The sequence below is a fragment of the Panthera uncia genome, chromosome F2 (assembly GCF_023721935.1).
Source record: "Panthera uncia isolate 11264 chromosome F2, Puncia_PCG_1.0, whole genome shotgun sequence".
NCBI classification, from domain to species: domain Eukaryota; kingdom Metazoa; phylum Chordata; class Mammalia; order Carnivora; family Felidae; genus Panthera; species Panthera uncia.
Window position 1 is genome coordinate 81,343,845 of NC_064812.1, and position 14,690 is coordinate 81,358,534.

The following is a 14,690-nucleotide window of genomic DNA, read 5'->3' on the forward strand; positions in this document are numbered from 1 at the left end:
TTCACAGTAAACCAAATTTAGATTTCTTAGCTTTAAGGTGGTAAATGTTTTCATGTTATTAAGCAGAGTAAAATTATTTTAGTATTTAGTTTAACTTAGGAACCATTGGGAAAGATTGAATTAAATGTCAGGTGCATGGTTGAGTTTGAGAGAGCCGAACTGCTAGGTGTCAGAATAGCTGCATAAAACAACGAGTCAAAGTAAGAATCAAGTGAAGCCTTTTGTCACTTGCGGTAGAGGCTAAAGCCAGAGGAAGTGGACTCCCCTTGTCCATTTCCCCCATGGAACATTGCAGCTTAGTCTGGTCGAGGGTCAGGTGGTTTAGCACAGATCCGAGGGTCATCTCACTGTTGAGAGACCCCTGAATTAAAGGCTCCAGCAGTTTTATGAGACCATAAAAGGAGTCAGAAGAAAAGTGTTTTCACAGTTGCCCTTCCTCTTATAAGGAGCTCTCAGCAGAGACGCCTGGAGAAGATGAAGAGAAATGAAGGTGCCGGGGGTTACGAGTGCAAATATGTGACAAGCATGACCAGTCTGGGGGGTGGAGGGTGGATGGCTAAGGGTCTGACTGTATCTACCCTTGGAGACTGCAGAGCCCTGGCTCTGTTCCAGCCTGGTGCCAGAGGGTAGCTTGTCCGTCCATAAGGCCTGCCAGCAAAGCCTTTGTCATTGCCTGTGGTTGTCCTTGAAAAATCACACATAGTTTTACACCAGAAGCCTCAGTATACTGGCAGGTTTCTTTTATAAATGGACTGTTGGATTAAAAAAATGTTTTTCCAGAGTGGAATGCTACATATTAATACAGAATTTCTATACCTTTTTAGGGGGTCCCTAAAGATGAAGTGTTAGCAAATCGATTGCTTCATTTCCTAATGAAACATGTTTTTCATCAAAAAAGAGCTGTGTTTAGACATAACCTTGAAATTATAAAAACCCTTGTTGAATGCTGGAAGGATTGTTTATCTATCCCTTACAGGTACAAATTTACTACATTTTGCAGTATTGCTTAGACATTTTTAAAATGTAGCATGTTGTAAATGGTGATTACAGTGAAGTTTAATTACTTGAAATGATAGAAGGAATATAATTTGAAATTGAATCATTTGTAAGGGTACAATATTGCTGCTAGTACAATCCTAGCCTCCAAAGTTTGACGAAGCACCTCTGTGCGGGTCATTGCCTCCAGGTGGCCTGCTCCGTCTCCCAGCTCACCTCTGGCCCAGCAGACACTGGGCATATGGGGTACACTCTGCCCTTCATCGTCCCAGCGCAGGGGTGAACTGTCGGACTGCGCAGCCTGAGGCAAGCTATAACTTTCCAAAGGTTTCAGAATCAACTAACAGAGAATTGGGGCAAATAGTTAGATCGTAAGAAATACAGACTTGCTAGAATAACTTGAATGTATACAAACAGGGTATTAGGAAGAAGGGTGTTAGTCGTGGGGAAAGATAAAGTATTTCTCACCCTGCAAATTATCTTCTTGCTGTGCTTATTTTATTATATGATAATCTGTACTTGTCCTTTATGCTTATGTTTCAGGTTAATATTTGAAAAGTTTTCCAGTAAAGATCCTAATTCCAAAGACAATTCAGTAGGAATTCAATTATTAGGCATTATAATGGCCAATAACTTGCCCCCCTATGACCCAAAATGTGGCATAGAGAGCATAAAGTGAGTATCAAGGGAGTTTTTGCTTTGCTTCTTTTTTAGATTAAAGTATATGTGAATTGGATTGATGGACTGGAGTATGGTCTAATTTTTTCTTAAGTTTATTCATTTTGAGAGAGTGCATGTGCGAGTATGAGAGGGGCAAAGAGATAAGGAAAGAGAGAGAGAATCCCAAACAGGCTCCAGGCTCCACACTGTCAGCGCAGAGCCTGATGTGGGACTCAAACCCGTGAACCATGAGCCCGATGTGGGTCTCAAACCCACAAACCATGAGATTGTGACCTGAGCTGGACCCAAGAGTCCGACGTTTAACCAACTGAGCCACCCAGGTGCCCCTAGTTTTTATAAGTTTAAAGACCTAGACCCATGTTAAAAATATTTCTACCAGAATTTAGTAAGTTGGGCTTAGAGGTCTTTTGGGAGAAGAAATATGTTAATGGAATGAATGATGGAAGTTAAGTTTTTCAAAATTAGTATTTTTTTTTCAATTGTGTTTCACCAAATAGGTGTTAGGTATTTTCTTTCTTATTTTCTACAACTGCATTTTCAGCATTTGCCCCCAAACCAGCATGAGCTCTGTGGGACCATTCACGACAGGATCATGGATGGATGCCTGGGTCCTGGTGCTGCCCTGTCGCTGTGCTTTTTGCCTCAGCTACAGCCCCTGCTCCCTCCGTCGGGACCTTTTGTGGGTGGGGGTGAACGCAGCCCGGCGTCTGGAGGGAGGGCGCTAGTGAGCTAATCCTCTACCATCACGGACCGGTACTTCATTGTCCTACTGTGTTAGGAGTTCTGAAAAGTCAGCATTCACATTATGTGACTGTAGATTTCAGCATGTCCCTTCCGAGCTTTTCCCGTTTCTTTGGAAGTGTCTCACTCCGTCTGGTCGGTCCTCCTGTGTTAGCCTCCTGGCACCAGTTCCTCCATTTGCCTGCTATCATAGACAAACAGGTGGCTCCATGAAGAGTCCATGGGAAATGGTTTGCTTTTAGATGAGTTACTTTTTTTGAGCTTTGATTCCCCCAGTGACAAGCGTATAGAGCTTCTCTGGAACTGGAGGCTAACATTCTGTGGCCTACAGAGCCTGGAAGCGTGGACTGGTGCTCACTCTCCTTCTCATTTATTGTCCTCCTCTTGTCACAGCAGTCAAGAGGTGTCAGGAAGTCATGAGGCTTTCAAGGGGTGTCAGTAAGTCATGATCTTGGTTAGTAGCTTTTTTTTCACTGCAGTGTTTTTTATAGTATCCGGCATCGTGTTTTGCTTTGACTACAGCAGTCCTGTGTGATTGAACTGTGGACTTTCATGTGCCTTCCTGGTCATGATGTCAGAGCCTTAAGTACATCTTGATATATGTTTTCACACAAATAATTTGGATCATGTTCTATGTTTAGTATTTTCTCAATTTATGCTCTTAATATGGCATGAGGAGCAAAGTTGTTATATTTTTATGTCAACAGAATGTATTATTTGATGCATATTTTCTGTATTTGTTACAGATACTTCCAAGCTTTGGTCAGTAACATGTCTTTCGTAAAATATAAAGAGGTGTATGCAGCAGCCGCAGAAGTTCTAGGACTTATTCTTCAATATGTTACCAAGAAAGAAAATGTAAGTGTGTTATACAATTTTAAATAAATAGTGCTTTTTCAGTTTTGATTTTTTCTAACACTTGTTATTTATATCCTCTATACTGTAACAAACCAGAGTGGGCATTCTGCATTTATTAATACTTGGCTTTTTCCTAGCGTATATAGTGCTCAATTTTTTTTAAAGAGGACATGGGATTTTTAAAACACTTGGAAACTTGGTAAACATTTAAAGATGGGTAACTTACTTATATTGTGAAAGCCAGGAAAGGATTATTTAACCAGCTTTCATTCCTCTGAAAGTAGTGTCAGGGTTTCTTTTGAAGCAAATTATTCTGGTGGATACTTGCTATGGTTAGGGCTATGTTAACTAATAAAATACTCCATTTCCAATCTGGGACGTAATATAGTTATCAGACAGGACAGGGCACTTGTGGGAGCCTTTCTCAGTCTTGGGAGCCCTGCCCACTTTCCAGGATTGTTAGAAGAACCCAACTGAATCTTTCAGTGCAGTGTAAGTTCAAAGTACTACAGGTCTCCATAGAATGTAATTATTACAGATGTATGTAAATTACATGTTCTAACTTACTTGAAAGTAGGGTAGTGGAGTGATGCTTCCTGCTACACTGCTGTTCTCCTGTGGTTGGTTAGTGAGGGGCTGTGTGTTTTGGAGCCTCCAAAACCGCTGTCACTCATTGTGATGAGCCCTTCTTGCCAGGTCTCATTGCAGTGACACAGTTGATCATTCCTCCTGATTCCCTTTGTCACTGCTTCTAGGACACTCTCTTGGCTCTCTTCCTATTCTCCTGGCTGTTTCCCTTCCTTAGCTTCATGTTTCCCGGCTACCTCTCCAGCTCTGATGTTGGTCCTCTTCTTCCTTGCTCCCCTGCCAACCATCTAGCCTCCTGGCTTTGAAAACTGCCTATGTGTTCATGATTCCCAACTTCCTATCTCCAGTCCACATCCTCTCCTGAAAGAAAAGGTGGAGAGTGGAGAGTGGGCTACTTTCACTGTCTGAGTGGATGAGGAGTAAAGGGTTAGGGAAGTTGGGAGGTCCCGAGGGCACCCAGAGTACCCCAACACAGTGTATTGGGCCCCTGCCCATTTTGACAATTAGGTATCTATTTGGGTTTAAATTTTTTTTCTAATGCTTATTTATTTATTTTTGAGAGAGATGGAGACAGAATGTGCATGGGTTAGGGGCAGAGAGAGAGGGAGAAACAGAATCCGAAGCCCGCTCCAGGCTCCGAGCTCTCAGCACAGAGCCTGACGTGTGGCTCGATCTCACGAACTGTGAGATCACCACCTGAGCTGAAGTCGGAAGCTCAACCAACTGAGCCACCCAGGCACCTCAGGTATCTATTTGGGTTTAAAAGAAAATTAAATGAAGGGAAATAGACCCACTTGGGGAGGTCAGTCTTCGCTTATAATTTATTTTAGGAATTACCAGCTATTTTTGTAAAATAATTTTTTTTTTGAGAGACTGTGCGCAAGTGGGGAGGGGCAGAGAGAGAGAATCTTAAGCAGGCTCTACACTGTCAGTGCAGAGCCTGACATGCAGGGTTCAATCTCAGCGACCCTGAGATCACGACCTGAGCCAAAATCAAGAGTTGTACACTTAACTGACTGAGCCACCCAGGCACGCTTAAAAATTTTAAATTCCGAATTACCTTATTTTTACATGATTCTCATATCCTTAGATGTTGGGTTTCAATTTACATAGTATGCTAAGTTTTCAGCACAGATGGAACAAATTACAGTAGATCCCAAGTTTAATCTCTCTTCACTTAAATTTCAAGTTAGTAGTAATGATAAACACTTTGGTTTTACATTGTTCTTTTCTGAATATAAAATGGTATTGATTTAGTGTAGAAATTAGAAGAACAGAGTAAAATATAAAGAAGTTGGTGAGAATCAGTCCTATTCCAACCACTGTATTGCTCTTGGCACCTGAGAGGTAGTCTCCAGTTGTCAGTATATAAGTGCATGCGTTTGTCTTCTGTTGGTTACCTGTATTATAATGTTGGTTATGTATGTTGGTCAGTTACATATGTTCGTTATCTTATTGGCTGGTTCTGGGCTCTGGGGGTGTAGCCAGAGCAGTCCTGGCCACCCCCCCTTCTCAGGAAGCTAACATTTGATGAAGAGAAGCAGACAATACATAGACAAATCTGTCACCATTGATAGTAGTACATGATGAAGAAAAAACAGGATATAGGGAGGTAGACAATGGTGGAGGTGGCTTTTTAGATAAAGTTGCCTGAAAATTCTGGTTTGTGTGAATATTTGACCAAGTATGTGAACACTGGCATCATAAAATGTATTTACACAGCGTTTGATCACTGATTTTAGTTCAGCTTCTCAAATGACTTTTTAGCAGTATTTTGGATGTGAAAAGGAAGCACCAATCTTTATCAGCCTGCCATCTGACAAGAGCTAGGCGCCACCAGTGGTGACAGCACAGAGCAGTCATGGCTGTGGCCTGGCCTGCCTGAACTCACAGCCCCAGAGCCTCTTGTGTCCAGTGGTTAATGTGCACACTCCTGGCACTGTACCTTGTGAACACCTTTACCTTGTAGGTGATAGCATTGGACATCTTCCATGGGTTCAATTAACTATTTAAGACAAACCTGTTTTCAGTAACTAACGTAAGTTTTGCATTTGTGTATTTGAAAAGAAACTTAATTTTTCAGATACTGGAAGATTTGGTGTATGAATTGATTGTAAAACAGTTGAAGCAGCACCAAAATATGATGGAGGACAAATTTATTGTGTGCTTGAACAAAGCTGTGAAGAACTTTCCTCCTCTTGCCGATAGGTAGGATATCAGTCATGCTGGACGTCCTGTTGTGGGAGAGGGTCTGCGACGGCCCTCTCCCTCATTGGCCATGTCCACTGGTTAGGTTCATGAACACTGTGTTCTTCCTGCTGCCCAAATTTCATGGGGTGATGAAGACTCTCTGTCTGGAGGTGGTGCTGTGTCGTGCAGAGGAAATAACAGATCTCTACTTACAGTTAAAGAGCAAGGATTTCATTCAAGTTATGAGATATAGGTGAGTGCAAAGCCAGCCCTGTGTTCTCAGATGCAGCTGGCACATAAAATTTTGATTTGTTCAACTGTCTCCTTCAACTCAGAACTTGTAGGTTTTCATAAAATATGTATTTGTTATATACGACTATGTATATATGTACATCTCAAGATAGATAAACTTAAAAATATGTACTTGTTAAATTTTAATCAGAATTAAAAGTGGTGGGGCCTGCCCCTCCTGTCTTCTTTAACCTGGCACCTTGGGGAAGCCACATCTCAAGTGTTACCTAAGGCTCTTCTCAGATTTAAAATGCATGATTTTGAGTTCTGTACCATTTTTTCCAGCTAGGAGGCATCCATTATTTGTTAACATTGTTCATTTATTTTCAAAATCACATTATACTAGTTTTTAATATTTTTTTAAAGCCTATTCATCTGTTTTGAGAGAGGGAGTAGGGGAGAGGCAGAGAGAGGGAGAGAGAAAATCCCAAGCAGGCTCCATACTGTCAGCACAGAGCCTGATGTGGGGCTCCATGCAGGGCTCGAACCCATGAACTGTGAGATCAGGACCTGAGCCAAAATCAAGAGTTGGACACCCAACCGACTGAGCCACCCAGATGCCCCCCATATTATACTATTAAAATAGGTGTGAAAAGAGATGCTGTTGCTCACAATATTTTTATTTCTCTGTACTGTTTTCCAGCCTTGTCTGTGGACGTATTTTTTTACATGGGGATAAATTATTGATAAATGTAGAGTGTGCCAGTAACAAAGAATGTATGTTATGGCGCTGTGATATCCTTCATTAGACATTTACTGAATATCAACTGCATGTGAAGCATTAAGCTGGGTGCTGTAGGAAGAAAAGATACATAAAATAAGGAAATAGACGTGCACCTTATTGGGGGCTCAGACTACCCTTGACTCGTTGTATGACCTGCCAGGTAGCCTGAATAGCACTTGAAATCATTGTTTTAAAATCATGAAATCCTTTATATTTAGTTTATGTTGTTTGACATTTCAGATTTTTAAAAAATGAACTTTTATTTTGGAATGACTTAATATTTACAGAAAAGTTGAAAGACAATACAGAAAATTCCCACATACCCTTAACCCACTTTTTCCATGTCACATAATTGTGGCATATTTGTCAAAACTAAGAAATTAACATTAGTACATTATTGATTACTAAACTAGATTTTATTTGGATTTTATCAGTTTTCCCACTAATGTCCTTTTTCTATTCTAGGATCCAATACAGGGTACCATATTGAATTAATTTGTTTATTTTTAATACTGTAGCTCATGGTAATTTTTTAAGATGTAATTTTTATATTTCCATTGTAACAAATTTTGAAATACAGAACAGCACAAAGAAGAAAAAGTTACCTGTCACATCTGAAAGTATAATAAAAATTATTAAATTGGTATGTTTTTAAAACCCTCTCTTACTGTAGAGATGATGAAAGACAGAAAGTGTGTTTGGACATAATTTATAAGATGATGGCAAAATTGAAACCAGTAGAACTCCGAGAACTTCTGAATCCTGTTGTAGAATTCATTTCTCATCCTTCTCCAGTGTGTAGGGAACAAATGTATAATATTCTTATGTGGGTTCATGACAATTACCGGTAAGCTGTACATTAATTTTTATATTACTTTTTTCAAGGGAGCATTTGGGTGCCAATAGCAATCTGGAGTAGATTATAATAAATAATAAAATGTTTAAACATTTTTAAACGTAGGATTATTAATTAAAACGAGTTTATTTTAGTATATTGACATTTATCCTTATTTTAATTCATTTCATGTATTCGTGAGAAATATTCAGAATGTGCAGTTTTTGGTTGAGTTAATACTGTAATTTGTTTTTACAGTTCTCCTTTTAAGATCTGACAAAATTAAGAAAATGAACTCTGTGGGATGTCTTCATCCTATAGGACTGCCACCACAGCACTTCCCATGGGGTCTGAGTCCATCCTAGGACCTCTTAGCGTTCCCAGGGAACCCCTGCAGCCTACTCCCATTATCCGCCCCCCCCCCCCCCACGCTGTCCTGTGCACGTGAGCCCTGTCACACTGTAGGAAGGGTGATGACAGTCACCTGGATGGGCTTGCAGAGTCACCAAAGGAAGGTGTCAGGGTATGTCCGTATGAGGGTAGGTTCTGCTATGGTTTGGGAAGTTAAAGTTCCACGGGAAAAGCCAGATTATTTTACTTTAATCTGGTTGGTGTTATTACGGTTGAACAAAAGTGATAAGAAGACAATATTAATGTTTTGTCATTTTGTTATTTTTCTCAGAGATCCAGAAAGTCAAGCAGATGAGGACTCCAGGGAAATATTTAAGTTGGCAAAAGATGTGTTGATTCAAGGGTTGATCGATGAGAACGTTGGGCTTCAGTATGTGTTCCTCGAATAATAAGGCCAAGACAAATAAATTAGGGATGTTTCTTTCTTAGACTAGCATTGAGTATTCGTCCACAGTTTTAGAATTATATTTATAGTATTACCATTTTCTCTGCTTTCTGCATTCATGATGTTTAATAAAAATGTATTTTGAATCACATTAAGACTTAAAAATTCTGACAAGTGATTTTAATAAAAAATTCTTGAAAAACTGTGGGTAAAGCTCTCTCTGCTCACACAGTGAATTAAAGTGTTTCAAAATAAAAAAATCTGTAATGCTGATTATTATGTTTCTCATTTAACTCATGGTTGAGATCACACTATACATATTAATATTGAATGAAATGTTTGAAACTTCAGAAGTAGGAGGAAACTATAATGATTATATAGAAAAATACAAATGACGATTGTTTTTCTCTAAAATATCTATTCTAAATTTTATGAGCGTTTTGTCAAGTACTAATTATAAAAGAAGGGTCATAAGCTTTTTGTATGATTCTGTATATCAATTAATTTTCCATTCTGTCACAATTTTAAACTCATTTTTGCTTTTCAAATTACATTTGGATTTCATAAGCATTCATAAATTGTAAAGCCTAACCTGGCTCTTAACTCGTTTAAGTTTTGAATATTTTTTGGCACTAATTTTTGGAGTGAATTGTTTTAGCAAGGCAGTGAAGGATTTTATATAATTTCTTAAGGTGTTTTCTCAGTTTCAAAATAGCTAATATTGTATACTCATCATTGAAAACTTCCCAGATAAGAGGGATAAGAATAAAATCATCTAGTTTTTCACCTCTTGTTAAATATGCTGAAGTTTGGAATATTCCCTTCCTTCAGTGCATATTAGTGTTCATAACTCATGTTACACTCTTGATACAATTTTGAATGTGGTTTTCCTCATGTTAAGGTTTATAGGGGTGAAAGACTATCTTCTCGACATGACACCATGTGTAGGGCATTCTTTCTCATTTGACAATATCTGAAAAATCTTTCCTCTCTGCTTTTCAGGTTAATTATTCGAAATTTCTGGAGCCATGAAACTAGATTACCTTCAAATACGTTGGACCGATTGTTGGCACTAAATTCCTTATATTCTCCAAAGATAGAAGTGCACTTTTTAAGTTTAGCAACAGATTTTCTGCTTGAAATGACCAGCATGAGCCCAGATTATCCAAACCCTGTGTTTGAACATCCTCTGTCAGAATGTGAATTTCAGGTGAAGTATTTGTCTCTACAGTAATAAATATTATAGGGGCGCCTGGGTGGCTTGGTCGGTTAAGCGTCCACCTTTGGCTCAGGTCATGATCTCACGGTCCGTGAGTTCGAGCCCCGCGTCGGGCTCTGTGCTGACAGCTCAGAGCCTGGAGCCTGTTTCAGATTCTGTGTCTCCCTCTCTCTGCCCCTCCCCTGTTCATGCTCTCTTTCTGTCTCAAAAATAAATAAATGTTAAAAAAAAAAAAAAAATAATAATAAATATTATAAGCTTTTCCTATCTGTTAGTCAGCAAACATTTTCTAATAGAGTTAAACTGGCTGTCTTTGTTTTATTGAGATATAAGTGACATGTTAGTTTCAGGTATACAACATACTGATTTAATATTGGTATGTACTGTGATGTGATCACCACGATAAGCTTAGCTAACATCCATCACCATGGAGTTACAGACTTTCTTTCCTTGTGACCAGAACTTTTAACATCTTCTCTTTTAGCAACTTTCAAATATACAATACATTATTATTATTATTATTAATTACATTATTATAACCACACGTTATATCCCCATGACTCATTTGTTTTTTTAACTGGGAGTGTGTACCTTTTGGCTCCCTTCACCCATGTCCCTTTCCCCCATCCTCTGCCTCTGGCAGTACCCAGTCTGTTCTCTATATGTATCAGTTCAGGCTTTTTGTTTTGTTATTGTTGTTTTTTGGATTCCACATGTAAGTGAGATTCATGTGGTATCTGTCTTGCTCTTTTTGATGTATTTTACTTTGCATAATGCCCTCAAGGTCCATCCATGTTGTCACAGATGGCAAGATTTCCTTCTTTTTTATGGCTCAATAATATTCCATTGTGTGTATGTGTGTATGTACGCATATATATATGTATGTATGTATGTATATATGTATGTATGTATATATATATATATATGCGTACATACACACGCACCTATATGTATCTGTGTATGTATACACACGCACATCACGTCTTTATCCATTCATCCATTGATAGACCACAAAAGTTGCTTCCATGTCTTGGTTATTACTAATAAGCTAGCATAGAGATGCATATATCTTTTCAAGTTAGTGGTTTTTTTACCCAGAAGTAGAATAGTTGGACCTTATGGTATTTCTATTTTTAATTTTTTGAGGACTTCCATAGTGTTTTCCATAGTGGTTGCACCAATTTACAGTCCCACCAGCAGTGCGTGAGGATTCCCTCTTCTCTACATCCTTGCCAACACTTGCTATCCCCTGCGTTTTTGAGCATAGCCATCCTGACAGATGTGAAGTGATGACTCATTGTGGTTTTGATTTGTGTTTCCCTGGTGATTAGTGATACTGGACTTCTTAGTTTATTTGGAATTCTCACACATCCTTTCTGAAACACTTCTATTTGCTTTAACCTCATCTGCTCACACTCTCTTCACATGCTCACATTTGTCCCCCTTTCAGCCTCCACTTGGATTTTCCTTTCTCCATAATACCATCCCCCTTCCCCATTAGCACCCCCCAATCCATTTGGTAGATGTTAAGGTTGTGCTATCTCTCAGCAGCCTTAACGGCCTGTGATGATTGAAATAATAACAGTTGTGCTCAGTTCGTCTATGCTGAGCCGAGCAGCATAGCCTGACTTCTCAGCTTGTTGCAGCTGTGGTGCCATTACTGGGTGTGGCATTAAGCCATTTAATGCAGAATGTGATGGAGGAGAAAAATGGTTTTCCTCCCCCAATACTAATTAGTATATTCTAATTGGCAAATAATTTATTTAAAATTTTTAAATTTGAAGGGGTTCTTCTTCAGCTGTTTCCCACACAGATATATGAAATTATATACCTGTCTGCTAATGGCACCATTGGATTTTAAATAAAATTATTTCAGTGTTGCTAAAGAAGGACCATGATTTCATTCGGAACTCTCTTACGTGCAGGAATATACCATTGATTCTGACTGGCGTTTCCGAAGTACTGTCCTCACTCCAATGTTTATTGAGACTCAGGCCACCCAAAGTGTTCTCCAGACCCGGACCCAGGAGGGATCCCTCCCAGTTCAAGGAGCGATGGCTAAGCAGATACGGGCCACCCAACAGCAGTATGACTTCACACCTACACAAACTGCAGGTACCTGTCAGCCTGAACACGTGCCTGCTTTGCACCAGGCAGTATGATCTATGGAAGCAGCCTCCACTGCAAGAACATTGGCTGTAAGAGTAGTGAAACAGTAATAGAAAAAAGTGGTAAGAACCACAGAAAAGTCATGTCAGTCAAAGGAGAAAAGGACTAAAGTTCCTAGAGGTGTCAAATTCTTAGAGTTAGAAAGTGGAAGGGGGCCTCTAGGGGTTGGGTGAGAGGCAATAGGGAGCTAGTATTTAAAGGATATGGATTTTAGGGCATCTGGGTGGCTCAGTCAATTAAGCGTCCAACCCTTGATTTTGGCTCAGGTTCATGGTTGTGAGATCGAGCCCCCCATCGGGCTCCAGCTTAAGATTCTCTCTCCATCTGCCTCTGTATTTCCCCTGTGCAGGCTTGTGAGTGCATGCACATGCATTCTCAATCAATCTCTCTCTCTCTCTCTCTCTCTCTCTCTCTCTCTCTCTCTCTCTCAAAAAAAAAAAAAAAAGAAAGATACGGAATTTTGTTTGAGAAGGTGGAAATGCTCTGGAGCTAAATTGTGGAGATGGTTGCCCAACTGTGTGAATATACCTGATGCATAGAAATGTACACTTCAAAATGGTTAAAATAGTTAATTTGGTGTTCTCTAAATTTTACCACAATAAAAAAAGCTGAAAAGGATTATTTTTGACTGGAAAAAGCAAAAGTTACAGTACATTTATGTTTTGCTTTGGTTTTGTCCAGAAAAGTCTGTTTAATGCAACAAAGTTAAAATCCTTTATCTCAAAAGCAAGTACTGAAGAGCTAAACCAAAATCATTTACTGTGTTTATAGTTATTAAATTTTTCTTTCTTAAATTGTTCACCTGTTTCCTTTGATCAGCAAAGTACAAGTTGTAGAGTAAAACACATAAATCATTTCAATTTTTTTTTAATTTTTTTTTTTTAACATTTATTTATTTTTGAGACAGAGAGAGACACAGCATGAACAGGGGAGGGGCAGAGAGACAGGGAGACACAGAATCTGAAGCAGGCTCCAGGCTCTGAGCTGTCAGCACAGAGCCTGACATGGGGCTCGAACTCACGGACCATGAGATCATGACCTGAGCCGAAGTCGGACTCTCAAACAACCGAGCCACCCAGGTGCCCCGTAAATCATTTCATATAAATATTTCAAACATTTTTCCTTTATATCAATTTTTTCATGTCTGTTGGTTCTAGAAGTAGGATTGATTTGAATAACTACCATGGATATTTTATGATATTGATGTTAGAAGACATGGATCTTGGTACCTTATAACACAGAAAAGGTGTTACTTCTTGAAGGAGCAGGCGGAGTGTTTTCCTGCTTCACAAATGAGGACCCTGAGGCCCAGACACCTGAGCTGCCTCGGGTCGCTCACTAGTAACTGATAGAACTTCTGCCCAGTGTCTCTACCCTGACATGGCTGTCTCCCTGGAGGAGCTGTCCCCATTCCTATGGCAGGTGAGCACACAGAGGCCCCAGGTGTCATCCCCAGGATGAGGCACACCTTGTGTCCCACAGTGTGGCTCCCAGTGTGGCAGGTGCAGTGGTGCTGTGTGGGTATGGCAGGTTGTGCAGAGCTGAGCATGCTGTGACATTTGCAGATGGCAGAAGCTCCTTTAATTGGCTGACTGGGAGCAGTATTGACCCGCTGATGGATTATACAGTCTCATCCTCGGATTCCTCATCTTCCTCCTTGCTGTTTGCCCACAAGAAGAGTGAAAAGGCACAGAGATCACCCTTGAAGTTAGTGGGCCCTGATTTTGGGAAAAAAAGACTGGGACTTCCAGGGGACGAGGTGGATAACAAAGCAAAAGGTAAAGTAAGCTTGCTGAAATGTATTTAAGTTAATGCGGAGGCTTAGATAAAGTGCGTTTCTGACTGCATTCACATTTCCTTGTAACCTGTAAATAAAACCATTAAAATTTAATTCAGGGGCGTCTGGCTGGGTCAGCGAGTACAGCATGTGACTCTTAATCTTGGGTGTTGTGAGTTTGAGCCCCATGTTGGGGGTAGAGTTTACTTAAAAAAAAAAAGTAATAATAGTAATAGTAAAATTTAATTTAATAAATGGGCATTTGCCATGTTGAAAGCCTAATTTTAGGTGGACCAGAAAAAGCTATAGAATAAACTGGACTCAGTCCATTCATGTGGTGACTCTCTGAACATCAGGGCTTGGTAAGGCAACAGGTAGGTGATGCTGAGATGAGGCAGAATTAGCAAGTCTGAGAGAGAGAGTGAGAGAGCACCAGAAAGGACCTGAGGAAGAGGCCACCTTTGGGACTAGCCTTGTGGACTTGGGTGTGGGAAGAGGGCGGGTGAACAAGGACCAAGGCAGGAAGTATGGAGCATGTTTGGGAAGTGGAAGGACCCAGGTCAGCTCGAGAACACGTACTGACCGGCAGGCCCTGTGGCAGTCTGACCAAAGCGGTGGTGTGGGACATGCCCACTGGGAGCATAGAGCAGACAGCTGGGGATATGGAGGCAACCACAGCTGTCTGTAGTGACCCAGACAGACAGCAGGGGTCTCTGGATGACTCCTTAAGGGGCCCGCATGGAGCAGCACGTGGGTTGCCCGAGGGGGCCTGGGAGGCTGAGGTCACAGGCAACCTCCCGCATACACCCAGGGTGCCAGTGGGGG

General features: G+C 40.3%; 1 protein-coding gene across 1 annotated transcript in view; it reads left to right on the forward strand.

Moving 5' to 3' along the window:
• Positions 1–14,690, forward strand: part of PRKDC (protein kinase, DNA-activated, catalytic subunit) — a 214,119-nt gene that overhangs the window by 122,875 nt on the left and 76,554 nt on the right. The window contains exons 50-59 of the mRNA XM_049633721.1: positions 825–976; positions 1,540–1,671; positions 3,165–3,276; positions 5,948–6,072; positions 6,158–6,307; positions 7,743–7,916; positions 8,587–8,685; positions 9,703–9,910; positions 11,845–12,034; positions 13,654–13,866. Coding sequence (XP_049489678.1) covers positions 825–976; positions 1,540–1,671; positions 3,165–3,276; positions 5,948–6,072; positions 6,158–6,307; positions 7,743–7,916; positions 8,587–8,685; positions 9,703–9,910; positions 11,845–12,034; positions 13,654–13,866 — 1,555 coding nt within the window. The remainder of the gene's footprint in view (positions 1–824; positions 977–1,539; positions 1,672–3,164; positions 3,277–5,947; positions 6,073–6,157; positions 6,308–7,742; positions 7,917–8,586; positions 8,686–9,702; positions 9,911–11,844; positions 12,035–13,653; positions 13,867–14,690) is intronic.